The 21,891-nt window shown below is 37.9% G+C and overlaps 1 protein-coding gene across 1 annotated transcript in view; it reads left to right on the top strand.

Moving 5' to 3' along the window:
- The first annotated feature begins 251 nt into the window (after positions 1 to 251).
- Positions 252 to 21,891, top strand: part of TTN (titin) — a 297,668-nt gene continuing 276,028 nt past the window's right edge. The window contains exons 1-14 of the mRNA XM_034786056.1: positions 252 to 809; positions 3,374 to 3,477; positions 7,294 to 7,497; positions 8,397 to 8,684; positions 10,305 to 10,393; positions 10,485 to 10,729; positions 13,092 to 13,392; positions 13,627 to 13,770; positions 14,261 to 14,377; positions 15,980 to 16,117; positions 17,364 to 17,501; positions 17,969 to 18,106; positions 20,390 to 20,656; positions 20,783 to 20,908. Of these exons, the coding sequence (XP_034641947.1) occupies positions 3,387 to 3,477; positions 7,294 to 7,497; positions 8,397 to 8,684; positions 10,305 to 10,393; positions 10,485 to 10,729; positions 13,092 to 13,392; positions 13,627 to 13,770; positions 14,261 to 14,377; positions 15,980 to 16,117; positions 17,364 to 17,501; positions 17,969 to 18,106; positions 20,390 to 20,656; positions 20,783 to 20,908 (2,286 nt within the window). The 5' untranslated portion in view covers positions 252 to 809; positions 3,374 to 3,386. The remainder of the gene's footprint in view (positions 810 to 3,373; positions 3,478 to 7,293; positions 7,498 to 8,396; positions 8,685 to 10,304; positions 10,394 to 10,484; positions 10,730 to 13,091; positions 13,393 to 13,626; positions 13,771 to 14,260; positions 14,378 to 15,979; positions 16,118 to 17,363; positions 17,502 to 17,968; positions 18,107 to 20,389; positions 20,657 to 20,782; positions 20,909 to 21,891) is intronic.

The following is a 21,891-nucleotide window of genomic DNA, read 5'->3' as shown; positions in this document are numbered from 1 at the left end:
GCCGCCGAATAGCTGGATGTGCCACCCCTCTCCAGAGTGGCCGCCCCAAGCACCTGCTTGACAAGCTGGTGCCTGTAGCCGGCCCTGTATCAAACACAAACTTTCAACTCATAATTAAAAATATACATATATATATATATTACCAATATAAAGCTCATGCAAGAGATCAGCTTACTTATGTGACCTGATGATTGACAGATGCATTTGGTAGCTACTTAGTCATTGTAGGGGAAGAGACTGTAAGGTTGGATCTGACTGACAGGACCACTATTGATTTGGCTGTGTTCTGTGCTATTTAATAAAAATCCTTCCTCATAATTTTTTCTTAAGTTTGTGATGCAACTAATTAGCAATTGCAAATAAAGTGACTGGACTTTAAACTAGAATAAACGCTGAATATACTGGTTCATTTCCTCAGTGAATCCCTTTTGTGCTGCCAAAATTAGCACTGTCAATCAGACCAACAGGTGGTGTATGATTGCATCTCCCATGATGCTTTTTTTTAGAAAACCAATCAGAAGTGGCACTGACATGATGATGCAGAGCTGTCAGCAGATCAGGGTATATAAAGTAAAACAACTATGTGAGCACTTCTGAGCAGTCGTGCATTCCCAGCCTCGCCTCGGGTGTAGGGATTGCAAAGAAAAGCAAAACTACACTGTCAAGACTGTGTAGTTTTGTTTTTAATGATTAGAGGCTCAACGATTCTCATATTGGGATTGTCTAAAAACTTACTCTGGATAAGGACGTCGTTTACGAAACTTTCGCTGGGCTTAGCCCACTCCTTTTAGGCACTCTTGAGGAATCAGGTTAGTGGAATTTTTTTTTTATAGTATAACTACATTTCTTTATCAGTCATTTAATCATTTTGATAGAACACATCAATATAAATGTATATTTATGGGCATATGGTGTATGTGTATGTAATAAGAATATAGTCTATAAACATTGAACATTAAAGTACTTTATCAAGAATGATGTCTTATGTTTCTGAATATGAGTTTTGATAAAATTCAATTAATAGTTCTTTAAGTACATTTGATATTAAAGAACATTTTAAATTAGGATTTGAAATGTATAGGGAAATGTCTGGTTAACTTACAAACTTTTTTATGTATGCTGGGAGTGTTCAAGGTTATATTACTCACAGATAAACCGAGAAGCTCCAAGAATAGCTCTGATAAAATGCATATGGTATCAGCTAAGCACTGATGACTTTTTAAGGGAATCAACTGCGAAGGTATCAATTACACAGCAGCTCTGGAACACTTGTCTGCTGTCAGTCATAGCTGGGGAAGTTATTTTTGGAGCCTGATATTTCAGATGCATACCTTTTAATCATAATTATAAAAAAGCCTTATAAGCTCAAAATCTTTATAATTGAAATTTGCCTATCCAATGAGAGATTTAAACTTTCAATTAATTCATCATCAATTATACTTAATTAAATAATTCCCAACATATTCTCGAGTTTGGAAATAATCTGTATCATTTTTATACTGTTTATTTAAAATACTAAATTATTTCTCTCTCAAATGACAGTCAAATCATTAATCCACAATTGAAGTAGATATGAGAAGAATAAGTATATGTGAAAGTAATTTGTACAGTCTTGCTCTTGAACATTTTTGGAAATTGATGTCATCTGGAGATTAAATGTCGGGTATACCTAATTTGTTTAAACTATTTCACAAATTGAAAAACTTCGGAAACAAAAAAATCACCCCATACACCAAGTTACAAAAAGTATCAGTACAACCCGTGAAGACAATACACATAGTGCCTTTTATGTGAAGTTTCACACAACCCAATAAATCATCAGATGCTGCCCCTTTTATTCACCTTGAATAGTACATTACTGCATAGTAGTCACACTGTTTGGGATTTTCAAAGGAGCCTACAGGAGTTAGGTGCCCTTTTCTCATTGAAAGTGAATGGGAGTCAGGCTCCTAACAAGTCTGGGCTCCTTTGAAGAGCCAGGCACTGATTTCAATGGGTCTGCTCTCAGTGTAAGGTATTTTTCAACCCAGTTAAGGCTGGCAGGAGCTGTCCCATACTTAGAGAGATTTAAATAAAGGTTTATTGTTCCTTTATCTATAATTATGTCTGGTACTGTGGCAATGTCAGACACAGAATCAAATGTAAATGCACAACTCACAGTATATAGGAATGTATCACTGCAAAATTCAGACACCTAAAAAAAGATTATCAAGATATCTCTTATCTGGTAAATCATGATGATAACATTATATTCACATAGTGTTTTTTAATGAAAGAAATTATAACTTCAGTTTAAAACAGTGTGGCCTTATTTTAAGGAGATGGGTATGTAAGCATTAGAAATATTCAAACTTAATTCATTACAATTCAACATACAATTAAAATAAGCCCTTTTAAAATAAAGTACAAAATATCACTAGTATGTACAAAAAATTATTATGCATAGGAAGAGAGGACACACTATTTTTCCTTCAGATTTCACACCTGCTTGCAGTTGTTCAAATCATCCGTGTCAGTGGCTACCTTATACCCTAGCTCATGTTTCAAAGGTAGCTGTTTCTCAGTATTCCATATTGCACTGAGCTACTTTCTGAGAACTAGTTGAATTTTGTCTGCATCTTTAAAGCCTATTGACTTACGTCCCATTCAACCCCCTTGACTCTATGATTTTGGTGGAGTCGTATGAGTTATAAACACTGAATTTGGGTTTGTGTGCCCACTCAAAATGGTAGGAAAGTCTGTTCTTCTGCATAAGATTAAATTATTCACTGCTTACAGTATACCTTAAAAAAGGGAAGCCTCCCAGCCATCCTTTAATTATTAAAGGCCAAATAGATTGCAGACATCCACATTTCTTTTAAGATGCTATTTAAGGCTTAATTCTGTTCCCAGTGAATCTAATGATGTTTTGCACTTACAGAACACTTTCAATTCATCCCAGAACACTTTGGACCTATATGAATAAGGATTATTTTCCCTTTATGACAGATGGGGTGATTGAGGCGCAGAGGCTAAGTGACCTACACAAGGTCATACAATGAGTCATGGGCAGAATCAACAGTAGGACCCAGTCTCCTGGTGCCATGCTTAATCCACTAGACCACAGCTCGCTCCAATGAAGTCAATAGGAGTTGTATTATTGTCTTCTGTGGGAGCAGGAGCAGACCCTACAAGTGACATTATTATAGTCCAAAAATTCCAATATTAAAGCATAGCCAGGCCAATATGGTTTAAGGCTGAGAAGGATAAATCATTCCATGCCATGTACAAATAAAAGGTGCCTGTACAGTAAGAAAGGAGAGGAAATGTGTACAGTAAGAACTTTAAAGAGCTTGGCATTTGACATCTAATTATGTTTTCCTCTTTCTTTCAGAGTGCCTATAAAGATGACGACAAAAGCACCAACGTTTACGCAGCCGTTACAAAGTGTTGTGGCACTGGAGGGTAGTGCCGCAACCTTTGAGGCTCATGTTAGTGGTAAGACTTAGTCCTTTCTGATTACCTTCATTTCTTGGTCCTGAATTATTTATGTTGTGGAAATGTAAGGCAAACATACAATTGCCAGTGCTTTAGATAGTCATGTAATGTGATGGAGTAAAGATTGTCAGTACATGAATATATCAAAATCTGACAGTCCTGAAAAAGGTCAAGTAATATAATGTCATTTCTTCAATGGATTAGCCTACTTCAGAGAGTGCTATCAGAGACCAGCAGACATACTGTGCAGAATTATGATGGATCAAAGGAAAGGCCCAATTCTGCTACCACTGAATTCTGTGGCCAAATTCTCATTGACTTCAATAGGAGCAGACTTGGGCCCCAGTTAACAAAGCAAAGGAAGAAATGGGGATAAAAGTGAAAAGTGTGCTAGTGAGAGATCTAGGGAGTTATGCACAGAGTCTATGTGGACATGGCAGAGTGAGGGGCCAAGTAGCAGAAGGTTCACTGCTAATCCAAAGCAAAAGGGGACGATTTTTTGGGTGCTGGGCACACTGGCTCATTTTCTGTTGACTTATTTCCCATTCAGCCCTCTTTTGACTCTATGATTTTGGTGGAGTCGTATGGGTATAAGCACAGAATTTGGGCTTGTGTGTCCACTCAAAATGGTAGGAAAGTCTGTTTAGAGGTAGTATAAGATTGTCCGAACATAACTAAGATCATGGGGCAACTTAAAGAAGCACCTTCATTTTTAAATTAAGTGCCATTTTATCAAATCTTATTCACTATTTTTATCATATGTTGAGTCAGCATGAACACAGAGAATGTACAAAGCCCCACTCAAACCCTATTAGTCAATCAAAATAAGTGCCAGAGCAGCCAATGCCTTGTTCCAGGAGTGGCTTTGACACATACTCAGTACTAAGGAGAAGTGACACAGAATGGGATGGTTAAGGAAGTGCATTAGGGTGTTGGTATTAGCACTGTGACTACCACATACTATAAAACAAAGCATCCATGATCTGCAGTTGTACAATTACCCCCTGGCAGATATGTTGTCTGTCCAGCACCATAGCCACCTTTGACACTTGCTGTGGCTGATAATCATTGCCCTATGGGTGTCTAAGATGTACTTACTCCAAAGTGTGGCTGCCAATCATGCTTTTGCACCCAGACCTATACCAACATTTTGGATCCCTTGATTAACATAGGATCATATGGGACATTTGAATACCACCATATGCCCATTTACATCTGTGGATTATTTTGTACCCACTTTTCAGGGTTTGATCCACTACTCCAGTGTTAGCCATCCCAGCCTTCTGTAACAGGGCAGAATTTTTGTTTGATGTAGGTTTCATATGAAGTTGAATAGATATGCTGAGGAAAATCACCCTTGTAATAAATCCATTAACCATAAAAGTAAAATAGATAAATGTACCATTAAAATCAGTTATGATGCTCAAGTTCTTGATGAATGAATGATTTCAGCTATTTTCTTTTCATTTATAATATCCTGTAATATTTGTGAGTGAAACTTAATTTAATAGTGATAAGGGACACATCGGTTTTATAACTGCATGTACCATTCTTTTATTTTAGGCCCAAACCTTATGTGAACCAATCTTTTCTTAGCTCTTATTCATGTTGTGGGATACTGGAACATCCCTTCCTCCCCAAAGCCACTCATCAGGTCTGACAGTTCTGGCAGTGATTCAGTATTTCATTTTTCTAATGTACAAAAAATTGTGAACGTTTTATTTCCTGGAATCTGACCTTCTAAATCACAGACAGTGTAACTTTATTTCTGTCACCTGGATAGTGGTCTCTTTTATCAATCATTGTGAATATTAAATTCAATCCTTGTCTTTACCTTTGAATAAAGCCATTTTATATACAAGTCAAATATTATGTATAATTCTAGATTGAATAGGAAGAGCACAATTAATCTGAGAGCACTAAAAGTGTGCTTAATAAACACTGCAGGATGCAGCCTATAACATTAGAGTAACTAAATTATACATGTGAACCATACTGTGACTTGCTTATGTGTGTGTCTGTTTCCACAGTATTGTTTGGATTTTGCATTCATTAATAAAGAGTTAACTTGGACTCCTGTTAGTTTATTTGGGTTATTCCCTTCCAAATACTGAGCAATGACAAGCCTGCATTTACAAGCTTCACTCTTGGTATGCTCTATGCTTGTGAAACTCAGTCCCAAAGTGTCTCAAACTGCTCCCTTGAAAACTGAGCCACCCCCTAATCCTTGGTATTTGCTTAGCTACATCTGTGAAACTGTAAGCACCTAAATGTAGTGTTTCTATTTTTGGTTTGAAAAATCTCTCTTTCCCAGACTGGTCACATACTTTTATATATAATGTCTGAATTATTTGATTTTTATATATAAATATAAAACAAAATAACTCCAGTTTATTTTTTTGGCCATGAGAAACAGCAAAATCTGCAACTTTTTGAAACAAGTCTAGAATGATTGCAGACTCCCAACAAAAACTTTCTCCCTCACAGCCCATATTCTCATACAGTCATATTCTTGGCCTCATACAGAGTTCAAATAAATAACTGGGTTCTTTAGAGGGGTTCTTTGCAAGTGTTAGGGGGAAGAATTCTGCAGACTGAGGGCCTTTGGAGCATACAAAGGTAGAGACTCTTGAGACTGTAGTAGCAGCTGTAGGGCAACTTGAATAGTGCAGCCTCAGGGCTGCCTCCTGGGGCTATAAAGGGCCTTTATGCAATGGAACTGGTCCACTTCTGCAGTTGGGCATTATTGGAAGAGGTCATGCATAACTGCACAACTTTGCCGTGCACAGAACCCAACATTATGGGGATTTCTGCATGGCTGTGCATAAAAGGGATTCGGGGAAGTGGAGGGGTGGGTGGATGGGTGAGGATAGAGATCTGTCACTTAACAGATATTTGGGTCCCTCCATCTTAGAAAAGGGGTTTCCTAAGACCATAAAGAGTCCTCTCAGCTGGAATAGCCCCCACAGAGCCGCTTGTCTCCTGCTGTGTGACGTGGGTAGTAGGATTCTTCTCCCTTCACAAGGATTCCTCTTGGCGTCTGAGTGCTGGAAGAGGATTTTCCCTGTCATGTTTAAGTTCCCATTTGAAGCTGGAAGCCAATTATGACTGTACATGGAGTCTATACTGAAAGTGGGAGTCTTGCCTGAGGGATTTGCCCCTAAGAACATAATATATTTGAACAGTAAAATATCTGACCCAATGTGGCTGCTTTCTGCTGGTTTATATGAATCCCTCATTCATTCACTTCCATGAGGCTTTGCCATCATCCTCTCCAGAAAGATATAAAGATAACTCTTGATTTTACTTTTTGCTACAGTCACTTTCAGGGGTAGCTTATTTAATAAATTCATTATTAGGGGGAATACTGTAATTCAGCCTGCATTTTCAATTTACTTCTTGTTGCCTCACGCTTGGATTATATAATTTCATTACAAGGAACCTGTACTTTATTTTTTTTATACTAGTGAACAAATCAAAGGCATGAATTTCTCAATCTTTCCTATAATTCTTAAATGAGACTAACGCCAACTCCCTTAACAGGGCTTTCAAATGGTGCAGGACACTGTTTGAGGAATTTCTTAATCTATCAGCCTGTGAATTACACTAAAACCCTATGTATTGTCAAGACATCAGGGAAAATACCTTGAGTGTTGTGATTTTATGCTACTGGTGTAATTGCAAACCTGTGCACACGCAGCAATTCCCTCAGATGGTTGAAAGCTGCCATACATATTTGTAATTAGCAGAGGTATTTGGGGGCTCCTGGTCTATAGTGATGCTGAAATCGCTTTCTTTATCTATCGCTTTCTGTAGGTTCCCCAGTTCCTGAGGTGAGCTGGTTTCGGGATGGCCAGGTTATCTCCGCTGCAACTCTGCCCGGCGTGCAGATCTCCTTTAGCGATGGCCGCGCTAAACTCGTGATCCCCGCCGTGACAGCAGACAACAGTGGAAGATACAGTATACAAGCCACCAATAGATCTGGGCAAGCAACTAGTACCGTTGAGCTACTTGTCACAGGTACAGTATGGTTAAGGAGGGACAGCAACTATTGACACTTCCCCTTGTCACCAGAGGTGAGGGAGCTAAAATAAAAATTATGTATATATTCGAAACTTGGATAAAAATAACACAAAAATATGAGATGCAAACACCATACAAGATAGTAACAACAAATCAAATTCCTTACTCCTAAAGCAAGTTAGATTTTTTCCCCCAAAAAAACTTCAGTATATGCTTAGATTCCTTATAGATGTAGATAGGATTCTTCATCACTTCATGGTGAATTTTCAAGTATTACTATTACAACAGTCTTCAGCAGTATAAACTATGAACCAGACTGTACAAACACTTACGAGTATAGTCGTTCCAGATGCCTGTCCTAACACTACAAGCCTTTATTCAAGAGTAATCTTTACTCACACAAGTAGCATCACCAACTTCAATGGAATTAGTCATGTAAGTAAAGATTATTCCTGTGAATAAGAGTTTGAAGGATAGGGCCCTTATTAACTTCTGTGGGACTGTACTCACATGAATATAGAATGGATTTGGCCCTTTCTTACCAATATAGGCCCTGATTTTGCAAACTCTTATGCACATGTTCAACTTTGCTCATGTGAGTAGTCCCATTGACAGCAATGGAAATACTCACATGAAGTTAAATACATGTGTAAGTGTTTGCTGGATCAGGGCTTGTATATGTGTTTGGAAAGGAGGCCTTAATTTATTTTAATGTTAGACAAGGTGGCCCTCTTCTATATCAATAGCAAATGGGAGATAAATAAGGAGACTGTAGTTTATATATAAAGGGTATTTGTAAAGAACATAAAGGCTGTGAATGCTTCTAGTATTGGAAATGTTTAGGCCTTATGAAGTTCTTTACTGAGTGAACTTTAATTTTTCTAATCAAATTATAGCTGAAACAGCACCACCAAACTTTACACAACGTCTACAGAGCATGACAATAAGGCAAGGAAAGCAAGTTCGACTTGATGTTAGAGTGACTGGAATCCCTACACCTGTGGTGAAGTTCTATCGGGATGGAGTAGAAATTCAAAGCTCCCTCGATTTTCAAATTTCACAAGAAGGAGACCTATACAGTTTAATAATTGCAGAAGCTTATCCTGAAGACTCCGGAACCTATTCAGTAAATGCCACAAATAGCGTGGGACGAGCTACTTCAACAGCCGAATTGCTGGTTCAAGGTAATGGAGTTGAGGTTGTAAGCCACGGAAATAAGAACATGTACATTCTTGTTGTGGTATAAAGGGCACTGCTGCAATTAATGTTGATCAGCAATTTCATTAATAGCCCATTTCTCAAGCGTTTGTAACCTGGTGGTAAAAATTCATTCCAAGCTGAAACATGTCATAAAAGGTTCCAGGCTGGTAACAAAAAGTACATTTTCAGCATAAAACAATTCCTTCAGTTGGACTTCTTTGAATTATATAAGTACAGTATAGGCATCACAGAAGGGTTTTGGTTATTTGTGAGAGGTTGTTTTGTTTTGCTCTTGCAGAATTTTTAAAAAATTAGATTTTAAAACCAAGGTCTTTTATCTACTGCTGTTGGGCCACATTCTGCAGTTCTTAAGGTTGTTTTGTTTTGCTCTTGCAGAATTTTTAAAAAATTAGATTTTAAAACCAAGGTCTTTTATCTACTGCTGTTGGGCCACATTCTGCAGTTCTTAAGAGCAAAACTCTTATTGACATTAGTAGGAACAGGACTGTTTTTAATTTGCTAAATGATTATTTTTCATTGCAAAACCAGATTAAGGCATAATTTGATTTTTGCGGCAAAATGCGTATATGCTAATACTGCAAGAGCAACATTAACATGGCCCCATTTCTGTGCCCCATCAGAACTTCTTCTCACTAGAGGAATTTGTGAGACTCACATAGCAAATGAATGGTAGAATGTTCATGTTGATATTCAAAAATCAGTGCTCACTAACTTCAGGCCTCTGGTCTCACAATGCATCTGCAGAGTGTGAACTCCAAGAATATGGGAGCAGCCCAGAATGAGGCACAGCAGAATTGCCCTTTTTGATCAGCTCATTCCTCACATACACATCTGTAGAGGAGTCTGGACTTCATCCACTGTATATTTAACCTGAAAACTACCCAGACATTAAAGTTTAAAATTCACCTAATAAAGACACAAGGGCTTTTACTATTCCTGCTACAACAACATTATATACTTAGGGCCCTGACCAGACTAAAATATATGAGCCTTTCTAGTGTGTGCAAGCCATACATGGCTGAAGTAAGGTCACAGACTTTAATCATGGGGAAAGGGTTAATAGAAGTTTGGTCATCTGTATAAGGCTAGAATTGGCATTATGCAGCCATTTCATGGAAGCAATACCCCCTCACAAGAGAGAGTAGACTCCATGGTGAGAGTGCAGATGAGAATGAGCCCAGTGGCTATGAAGGCGGTTTCGGGTTGAATGGAGCCCTTTCAATCATACTCATAATACCATTATATCCCAGGCAACCTTTCTTGGCTCACCAGTTAAAATACACTTTTAGACTAACTATGTATGTATGTGGGAGACTGGAATGATTCTGAAGTATAATTAATATGCTTTTAAATTTTTGGCCTAATTACATAGTTATACAAAAAGGCTAATCTTATTTCAACTGGTTCCACAATTATTTGCCTATAGATACTGCAAGAAAAACAGATGGCTGATTAATTCTTTCTCTGGTGTTTACGCATGCTGATATACAATTGGCATTGCATGTTTAGTTCCTTCTAAAAAGCTATTATTGTTTATTACCACATATAATTCTCCCGACTATTCATGTTTTACCTTCCGATAGGCGAGGAAGAAGTAGTACCCGCTAAAAAGACAAAGACGATTGTTTCGACTGCTCAGATTTCGCAAACAAGACAAGCCAGAATTGAAAAGGTACATTTTTTCAAAGCTAATGGTATTAAAAGCTTTAGAAATTGATTCTTGGCATTGCAGAGTCTCACCATTGTTCTTTCTTTCATTATAGAAAATAGAAGCCCACTTTGATGCTAGATCACTTACAACTGTTGAAATGTCCATAGAGAGTGCCACAGGACAACAGCTCCCACACAAGGCACCTCCAAGAATGCCTCCTAAACCTACATCAAAATCACCAACTCCACCAATAAGTGCAGCAAAAGTACAAATGGCACGACAGCAGTCACCATCTCCCATTAGACAGTCACTGTCACCTGTAAGACATGTTAGAGCACCAACACCATCACCAGTCAGGTAAATCATGTTAACTATCAAGGAAAGATTGAATTTTGAGTCATTCCCACCAGTAAAATGAGAAAATTAAATGGTGATGATGCGAACTGAAAGCACAACATAGAATGATTTGTTCTGACTGTTGGTTTTGTACAGTTGTCAAAGCTTCAGGAGGAGGGTTTTGGCAGCTGTCTGCAAATGCTCCACCCTCTGAGATAGGTTTAGGAAATCCTTTAGAAAATGTGTAGGGTCACATTCTGCACTGTGTTCCAACACACAAAGCTGGAGTAACTCTCTTTTTGCTCCACTATACGTGAGTAAGTTCGATCAGAATCTGGCCTTTGGTAATTACTGTATGGGAAAAGAAAAGAGCATAGGCATTTGGTGAGTTTCATGCAGAATGGAAGGATCAATAGAAAAATAACTGTGAACATCTGTGGATACAGGTATATTATGGACATGTAGGAAATGATTCCAGAAGAGCTAAGGCTGTGGAAGCAAGAAAAATTAGCATGGTTACGGGGAAATGAGGGTTTAGCTCTGATATGTGTAGAGGGCCTCAGAAGGGAAAGGGAGTGATTTGAAGTGCAGGGTCCACAGCTGTGGTATGGCACAGCCCAATTCATTTGCACTGGGGCACCGATGAAGAGCTATTAGACTCTTCTGGCTCCGCTGCCTCAGCTCCCCACTGCACCAAGCACTGGGCCAGAAAAGCGAAATGTCTCTGAGCTGAATGAGGCCCCATTTAAACCTTTGTGCCAGCTCTGCTTTGTGGTGAATTTCATCACAGTGAGAACAGCTATTGCTATATATACAAGAAGTAGCAATGGATTGGTAGTAACTAATAATTTACAAGCATAATTAATCCATGAGCACCTGTGTAAATGCAAGGATAATACAATAGTGCCATCTAGAGGGCATAATGCACCAAAAATGTTATACTCTAGATATCAAGCTTATGCCCAAATAAATCTGTTAGTCTTTAAGGTGCCACCGGACTCCTTGTTGTTTTTGTACTCTAGGTAGACCTACGTGACATACATTATTAACTCGAAAATAACATTTACATCTAAATTAGATGTGAAAATAAGCATAAAAATAAAAGTATAATGATGGAGACCACCACTTATGCTGCAATGGTTCAGAATGTGGCAGTGTTAAAATATTTTAATGGTGCTAGAAATTTGATATACATTAACTCATCTTGGGGAAAAGATGTATTTAGTAGTGGTGTTAAAGCAAATTGGAAAGTGCTTTATAACTGCATATTAATACTCACAATTAATTTTTAAAGTGTCAGTCTTTCTAAAAACTCTGTTTATCGCTGTAACAGCAGATACCAATTAGTGCTGCTGTAATTGGTAAAAAGAAATGTTGCAGTGGAGATAGACCCCAATCCTGAAATGCACTGATTAAAAGCAGACTTCTGTGCCCCCACATGATGCGCCACTGAATTCAGCGGGGTTCATTGCAGAACTGGGACCTAATTTAGTACATAATGCCCCTGATCCTATAGTCCTTTCTCAAAACTCCCATTATCTGAGTAAAAAATATAGTCTCTCACCCAATGTGAACTTATCATTTCTGGTACTTTTATAATAAATATATATTCTTGAGTGAAATACATTGTGGTGTTCTCTCTTATGTCTTCACTGTAAAGCTAATTAAGTCATTAAAAATCCTTCAATAATTTAAGGATCTGACAAACCTACAAAAGCAGGAAAGCTCCTCGTGTCCTTTCCTTCTTGCAGTGTCAAGCACATTGATGGCGTTCAGTAAATAAATAATAAAACAATGAGATCTCCTCTCCTATTTATTATTTACATTGTGATAGCATCCAAAAGACCTAGTCAGGATCAGGGCCCCACTGTATTGGGAGCTGTACAAACACATAGGAAGACTGTTTGAAGAGCATAATTTCAAACAAGAGAACAAGTGAGTGTAACAAACAATAGGAAGGAAGGAAGAGAATAGGGGAATGGTAAGCAGCTCACACAATCTAACCATTTACACAATTTGAAGGTAACAAATCAACTGGAAGTTTTGCTTTCCTTTTCTAAATAAATAAATCCAATGTTCCCAACTGCCATGCAGCCTATCACTATTGGTTGGTTGGTTTCTTGTAGCCCTGGAGTTTATAAGTAAAGTTTGGTCAAAAAAAATTCAAATTTAAACATTTTCCACCTGGGGGGAGAGGGAAAAGAAAGGGGACATTGGGTTTGTTTTGGTTTTTGTTGTTTTTTTATTCAGCTCAGTGTCCAGGTACTGATGGTATCCTAAACAGGAAATGAATATCAATTCTGTGTTACTTGTGCGGTTATTTTATTTTATTTTATTATGTGATGCTAAATTTAATACCAGTAATGTTATGTTTATTCATTAGGTCAGTATCTCCTGCTGGAAGACTCTCCACTTCACCTATTAGGCCTGTGAAATCTCCAGCACTGATCCGTAAAGCACAGGCAACAGTAGCCACTGCTGCTGAGGTTGTTCCTCCTTGGAAGCTGGAAGGTTATGTCTCTGCAGCTGAGGCACGGATGCAAGAAACTAGAGTAACTACAAGCGCTACCCAGATAAGGACAGAAGAAAGATGGGAAGGGAGATATGGTGTCCAAGACCAGATGACCATTAGTGGTGCTGCTGCTGGTGTCTCTGTTGCTGGTATAGCTGCTGGTGCTAAAGAGGTAAAGAGTCTTTAAATTTGGAAAGAACATTGCGTATGCTGAGAGAACTGCTAAATGTAATTTGAGAGACTACATGTAAACACTTGCTTACAACAGCTATTTAGGGAGTTCCCCTGGAAATGTTTAAATAGACCTTTGACAGCAATGTTCTGTGCATGTAATTTTCATATGTTTATTCTATGTATGCAACCTATAAAATAATATCTTCTAATGTGACTAATTTTGGTCCTACAGGACACTGATAAAACAGCAGCTGTTGCTACTGTAGTTGCTGCAGTTGACCTGGCTAGAGTGAGAGAACCAGTTCCAAGCCCTGTAGAGCAGGTTTCTAAAAGGACAGCAATGACTGCGGTACACATTCAACCTGTTCAGGAGCAGGTAGAAGTAAAACACAGCTGTTATATAATTTCCTCCTTACCCCTGATCCTACATGCAAACAAAGCATATACTTCATAGTGCAAAATTAACAAGATACTAAGTGCTTCATATAAGCATGCATTATTGGTGCAGAAGCATCTGGACTGTAGGGGACTGCTAATGGTCATCTCATCTATCACCTCACATCATGACTGAATTGACTTAATTATTCTTACACCATTCCTGAGGAATGGGTATCATGTCTTGTTTTTAATAACTCCAGTGAAAATGATCCCATAATGTCCTTTAGCACCTTATTCCATTACCTAATGTTGTTCTTATACTGACAAAAAAATTCCTAATATTTAACTTGAATTTTCCCAGCTGAGCTTAAAATAACTATTCCCCAGCATTTCCCCCTTAATTTATACTACTTTCTTTTGATAACTGATCTTTACTCTGCGTTGAAATGTATTTTAAGGTTGTTGTTTTTCCCTCCTATAAAAATCAGGTAAGAAAGGAAGCCATGGTAGTAGTTACTACTGATAAATCCAAAGAACAGGAAATAATATCAAGAACTAGAGAAGGAATTGCTACCAAACAAGAAGTACACATCACTCATGAAAAGGTGAATACAGTTGTTACAGATGTAATATTCATAGTTTAACCCTACTTTAAAGACAAACTATGTATATATTTTTCTTTCCTTTTCTTTTTGTAACTTATGAACTGAGAAGCCCAGCAATACAAAGTGTCACTGTATAACTCTTCTCCCTTAGTTTTCATTACTAACATAACTCGCTCACCAGGGTTTTCAATACTAGCATTCTCATAATTCTCTCTTGATGACTGATGGTTTTGTATAAGATACTCAGCTACTACTGTGGCTAGTACTCTATGAATCTTATAGATTAAAGAGAATTTTTTGAAAAAATGAATTCCAGGAAAAATGCCATTGTTTTTCTACCATTTGTTGTATAGCTAGATAATACACCAAATGTGTGTTTAAAAAAAAAAAAAAAAAAAAAGCCCACACACCTCTTCTTGGATTTTTCATTTTTCTGTGGCTCTTTCTGAGTTTATTCCATACACGTGGCATTTTTCTGTTAACAAATAGGAGGCAAGATACATTAAGATGAAACTCATTCTGCACTGAAAACAATGTGAAACAAAATACTGGTGACTGAATTTCAGATAACTTTCAGCATATGTTTTGTTTTTAATTTTCAGATACATTTATTTTAACTTAAGCCCTGATTCTGCAACCAAGTATGCATATGTTTAACCTTACTCATAAGTAGCCCTATTACAGTCAGTGGGGTTATTCAAATGAGCAAAGTTAACCAAATGTGCAAGTGTTTGCGGGATCAGGGCCTGTTGGTATTTCTTCATTCTATTTCTGGACAGTCCCCAGGAGTTTCATACCAAGGTAGAGTAACTTATGCCTCCCTCCCATAGAAATGGTACATTTCTGAAGTCTACCGCCCTTTACAGCTTCTCCAGACCAGTAGGTGGGATCAGTCAAGTGCTGAGGTCAGGCTTCAAATTGAGAGGGTAAAAAGGAATCTAGTTGTGAGGGTGGGTGGGTCTAAATCCAAGTTAAGGTTGAGTCTAGTCCTGGTGAGGGAATCTAGAGTGAAATATCAAGGTTCAAAGTGAGAAATAGTCTGGGCAGGAGGAGGAGTAATTTACCTTTACGGTACTGAGGGATGGAAATCAGAAAACCACCATTACACAGGGAGGAGCGTGTTCTGTATTTTCATCTAAACCTCCTGGATAAAGTGAAATTTACCAAAAAAATATGCATTCAAAATCATGGCTTTCCCTCCATTGACTGTAATGCAGATAAGTTTCTTCCTGTCCCAGTTTCTTTTACTTACTGCCTTTTAGTAGGAACATGGCAGAGTGTATAGAGTAAGTTATTTTATTTTTCTTCTTACTGTGCATTTCATAAAAGAAGTTCAGTTGTTGTTGTTGCCAGTCTAATCAATTTTTAAAATCTATATAAAACACTGGAGTAGGCATCATGTAACAATGATATTCACTTGTATACAGTTATTCCAGGGTGCAAACAGAGTGACTCACAATCACTTCCTTGTACAAGGACCTCCAGTTAAATTTAACCTCTTTTCCCTTCAATAGTCCAGCCTCTTCTCCAATGTTGTATAAAAGTCATGTAATTTGCATTTGAGATTATATGTAATTGAGACTTTTTTACTGTAAAAATCAGATAAGAAAGGAACCAGAGAAAGCTCCTATACCCAAGGTAATAATTGTTGCTGATAAAGGCAAAGAACAAGAAAAAGTATCAAGAGCTAGAGAAGAAATTTCTACAAAACGAGAGCAAATTCACATCACTCATGAAAAGGTAAATCCAGCTGTTATAGATGTAACTCACCGATATACCCTTTTTCATTAACAATCTCTATCAAATGCTCCTTATGTATTTTGCCTTTGTTTTTTTATGAGCTGAAGGCTCCAACAGTAGAAACATTTATAAAGTAACTTCCATAAAGAGGCCGGTATTACAGTTCCAGGCAAAACTCCCACTGACTTAGGAGTTCTGACTAGTCAGGAACTGCAAGATGGAACTCCTAACATCAGTTATTTAAGTATTGTGGTTGTCATTACTAACATGCTCATAATTCTCATTTGATGATTAGTGACCTTTACTTGTTGAATGAAGGTGGATTTTAAGAGAACCTTTTAAAGAGTTTTTATTCAGTTAGCCATCAGAACAGAATAATATTCACTTACATTAAGGGTTTGAGCCAGTGAAGTTTGCTAGAAGTTTTGCCTGACTACAAACTGTCTGATCAGTCTCACAGCTAATACCAGATGATTTTGGAGCCCTTACTCACATTGAGTAGCCCTTATTTAGCTGAGTAGCCCCACTGACTAATGAGAGTAAATGTCAGGTCAGAGTAATACTCATTTCTATGCAGCTACTAAAAGAAGTTTATATCAGGAGGCTACAATGATGGTCACCTAAATGTAACTAGTAGAGGGCCAAATTCTTCCCTGATTCTTTCTCACACAGTGTAACTACTGAATTTAACTGGGTTGCAAAGTGTGTAAGATGGGATGGAAGTTGGCTTACACACAATAGTTATTCTACTCTACAAGTGGCATTTCATCTTCTTTCCTTTCCCCATGTCTTAGAGGTGTAGCCCCGGGTGGGCCCACCCACTTAGCATCCAGGCCCACCCAATCTAAGCAGGGGTGTAGTGCTGCCACAGCAGCCCGGAACATCACTCAGACACCTGAAATCCAGGACAGAGCTATGTGACCAGTCTTCAGAAAGCTACGCTCCGGCAGCTCTACCTTGCCATTTTCTGAGCCACCCCATGCGCGTGCTCAGCTCGGCAAGTGAAGCCCTGTGTCTGTGGGTACCAGGGCTAGGAAGAGGGCATGGTGTCGCGGAGAAGCTGAGCAAGCACAGTCTGTCATTGCCCGTCCACCCGAAAGTTGGAACCCACCCAAATTTCCACTCCTAGCTATGCCACTGCCTTGTCTACATAATATTCCATCAACCTGTCCCACTTTCCTGAAAAGTCATGTAATTTGGTTTGAGAGCATATATAATTGAAACTTTATTTTATCATCAAAACCAGATGAGAAAGGATGCTGTGAAACCTTCTGTGCCTAAGGTAGTAATTACCACTGATAAACCTAAAGCACCAGTCAGATTATCGAGAACTAGAGAAGAAGTTGCTACCAAACAAGAACAAGTACGAGTAACTGATGAAAAGGTGAATAGAACTGTTATAAATGTGATATTCACTCTCCTGTGATACTCCCTTTGCACGCTAATACTTCCCCTACAAATACTAACTATATATTTCCTGTTTTTTTTCTAAAACTTACTCCAACTCAAAACCTATGTCAACTATGAATTAGAATCTAGTTCTTCCCACTTTGTCCTTCACTCCTAATAGTTGGCATTAATAAGATATCCATAACTCTCTTTTGACTGACAACTGATTTCTTTGCAGTAAAGAGCATTTTAACTTTTTTAAAATACTATATTTTATTTAAATAGGCATTAGGATGTAACAATACTCATCGACATCTGGCTAATACAGAGTCACTCGGAGGCTGCAGCGTACAGGGATCTAGAACCTTAACCCTTTCCCCCGTTCTAATGCTTTTTGCTTTTTTTTTTTTTTCATGAGACCATATGTAATTGAAACTTTTTTATTTCTACCATAATAATCAGATAAAAAAGGAAGCAGAAAAAACTACTGTAGTTCCGACAGTAATTGCCACTGTTAAATCCAAAGAACCAGTAACAATACCAAGAGCCAGAGAAGGAATTACTACCAAACAAGAACAAATGCATCTAATTCGTGATCAGGTGAATACGGCTGTTGCAGATGTGAAATACACTGTTCCAGCTTACTTTCTCTGCAAGCCTCCTTATGCTTCACCATCAGTTAAGAACTACATGTGTACACTAGAATCCACTCAGTTGCATTCCCCTTAATGTGCCTGCTTAATTGGGGTAATTTGATAAGGAACAGATTCAGTGTAATGAATCTCAGTAATTCTAGAAAATTAACTAATGGCTTATCCATTTATAAAAAATCACTTTAAATAGCACCACCTATGATCATCTCTGAAAGCCTGGTCTCAGTAGATAACTTTGAACTGGTGTTTGCTTATGTAAATTTCTGTCTCTGAAGTCCTTTAGTATATAGGCTATTCCCCTTTAATTTTATGGTTAATTGACCATTTGATTTCACTTTATCAGGATTTGTATTGTTTTAGTTCTTCGTACAATGCATATATTTAAAACAATTCGGTTCCACCCAATATATTCTTATAAGCCTCTGATAAAGGGGACCACTGTTCATTTCTGTTTCCACTGGGGTCTATGCCAGTTAAGAGGATTCTAATGTAACAGGGCTGAGTCCTGTCATCAGTGAGAGAGTAGCATGATTGTGAACTACAGGATATAGCCCACTTTTTTCTTAATGTAATTAATTAATTGAAAACATCACTGGTATATTTACAAAATGTTTTGATTAATTTTCAATGAAAAAAGCAAAATCAGATAAAACATACACCAAGGGTTCAGTGTGCACAGAATTCACAGTTCTTTGGTGTGTGACTTTATGGCCAGATTCAACACTGCCATAAGCACTTCCTTTGAAGTTAGCACTAGCATTGAATAATACAGCCCTTAGAGTGCAAAGCCTTATCAATAGTAAAAGAAATGTTTGCAAACAATCTGTCTGACTTAGCTTAGAGATATTACTTCACGTGGTGAACTGTTTTTAAAGCTGTACGTAAAATGGGTGAATGAAGGCAATTTATTATTTAAAAGTGTTAATTTTTTCACATGCTCTTTTACTATATACCGTATCCAGGTTAATTATAATACTGAAAAAACAGCAGCAGTTGCTATTCAAATATCTGCTGCTGACCAAACCAGAGCTTGACAATGGAGAAATTACACTGACATCAAATGTGAAACCAATTATGGATCAGGAAGTTAAAAACAAATTAAATCCTGGCACAAAAGCACCACTTCCCTTTCACCAAAATACTCAGTTATCCTTCCCTATCCTTCCCTATTAGAAACTTGTAAAATACATTAGCACAACTTTTCCGTGCATTGAAGTTACAGCTATATATTTCCTAAGGCTCATTGTGCATGAATGGACCATGCAGTGTTTGCACATGAAACGGCATATACATACTTCGACCATTTCTTGTAGTAATGTCTGATATAGAATTATGTGCAGCTGTCAGAAATTACCGCTTTTTAAATATTATACATATAGTACTATAGTCTCATAGTCTCATAGACTCATAGACTTTAAGGTCAGAAGGGACCATTATGATCATCTGGTCTGACCCCCTGCATGCTGCAGGCCATAAAACCGTCCCTACCCCTTCCCTGGACTCTGCTGTTGAAGTCCCCAATCCTGTTTTAGGTGACTTCAATCGGCAGAAACCCTCCTGCTAGAGATCCCTGCCCTATGCTGCGGAGGAAGGCGAAAAACCTCCAGAGGCTCAGCCAATCTGCCCTGGAGGAAAATTCCTTCCCGACCCCAAATATGGCGATCAGTAAGACCCCGAGCATATAGGCAAGAGTCTCCAGCCTGACCCCTGTCAGCCATTATACAATTTACCTACCATTTCTTGGTTTTCCTTGACTACTATGTTTTACCATTAAACCATTCCCTCCATAAATTTATCTAACTTAATCTTAAAACCAGACAGGTCCGTCGCCCCCACCGTTTCCCTCGGAAGGCCGTTCCAATATTTCACCCCTCTGACGGTCAGAAACCTTCGTCTAATTTCAAGCCTGAACCTCCCCACGGCCAGTTTATAGTCATAAATGTGCCAGCAAAGTATTTAATATACATTGTGTACTGTATATAGAAATATGCATGTGCATAGTGTGGATGTATATTTATTCAATATACATATATATTTACAGCTAGTGACTATGAAATGCACATGTCGGTAAATACAGTCTTACATATTTTCCATACTATATATGGAATATATACTATGTATGTACGTTTTCTGTCTCTCTATAACATGTATGTACTGTGTATTTGCCAGATAGACAAATCTTTGTCATCACCATGAGTATTTGTATGAATTCTGTAAATGTTATCTTTAGATTGGAGCTTACAAAAAGGCTGAAGCTGTAGCAACAGTTGTTGCTGCAGTTGATCATGCACGTGTTAGAGAGCCCTGGGAGCTAGAGCACACTGAAGAAGGCTATGCTGAGCAGACAGCTTTGGAATATGGATATAAAGAGCGTACTATGACAGGTCACGTTGTTGAGGTGCCAACCGAACGTCATGTTGTCACCAAACCAGTACACGTTCCTTCTGAAACAAAAGTTTCCACCACTGAAAAAATGGGAATGCATATATCAACACAGGTTAGACTTGGTTTACATTGCACTCTTTCTCTGGCTGGCTGTTGTTGTTTTTTTAATGAAACTTTTTATTTTGCAATTTGGTGACTAGCACAACATACTGACCAAACATTTTATTGGTTAATGTAGATTAAAAGAACAGAAGAAACCAGAACTGAAAAAGCAGTCCTTGTGGAACACACACGTCCCCGGACAGCAAGTCCTCATTTTACAGTTTCAAAAATTACTGTTCCTAAACCAGATCATACTTACGAGGTAAGAAGTGGAGGAAAGGTGTTAGGCAAACAGCAAGCTCAGATAAAATAACTGATACCTCATTTTTTCCATATTTGATGCCCCTCCTTCCCCCTCCCCATACAATACTGTGTTACTCCCATTTGGGGGAAGAGGTTGTGCTATCTTTGATTTGTGTTGCCCAATTCCCTAGTAAGTAAAATATAATAGTGCAAATAAATGTATGCCCTTTATTTGTGAAATCCTGCCAAAAAGTGATTTTGTTGGGTATTTTTTTAAAACCCCAACCATTTCATATATTCGGAATGCAGCTAGAACATGTGGTATTTACAATAAAATGCTACATCCCTGGCATACACCTTCACCCTGTTTAAAGGGTAGGGAAAAAATCCTGATTCATGCTCAACTTCTTGCATTAAAGAAATAATACTTCAGGAGCAGTACTTATTGTTTTTTCTTTGCAGTTGTTTTACTGCATACTATACCAGTTTAGGAATTAACATGCTCTACATCCCTAATCCAAATTATATTTTATGGCCCCATAAAGAACCATGTGCTTTTGCATTAATTTCATGTTACTTTTTCCTTTCTACTGTTTGAGGAGTTTTTTCATCTTTTTTTAAAAATTAGGGACACGGTCCAACTTAGTTATGCATAAAGGTTGCACTTTGAAATCTCTTGAGGTATTTTAATCACTTCCTGGCATATAATTAGTTCTGTGATGCCTTAGTGAAAATCTGAGTTCAAGCCTAGAAAGCAACATAGCACATTCCTTGGAGAGCGATGTTGCTATTTAAAGAACAAAATTCTAACACAATATAATAGAATACTTTGCTATACAACTTTAAGTCTGCATACAAGCATATATATATATGTTAAAGCTATGTTATTTTACAGCATAGGAAGGTTGAAAGTGTCTTTATGTAGCTTATCTAATGTCAATAAATATGTGAATAAGGAAGTAACAGTCATATGTAATCTGTCATACTGACTTGCTTGGGAAA

Source organism: Trachemys scripta, chromosome 11 (assembly GCF_013100865.1).
Source record: "Trachemys scripta elegans isolate TJP31775 chromosome 11, CAS_Tse_1.0, whole genome shotgun sequence".
Lineage (NCBI taxonomy): Eukaryota > Metazoa > Chordata > Testudines > Emydidae > Trachemys > Trachemys scripta.
This window is presented reverse-complemented; position numbering and strand designations above follow the sequence as displayed.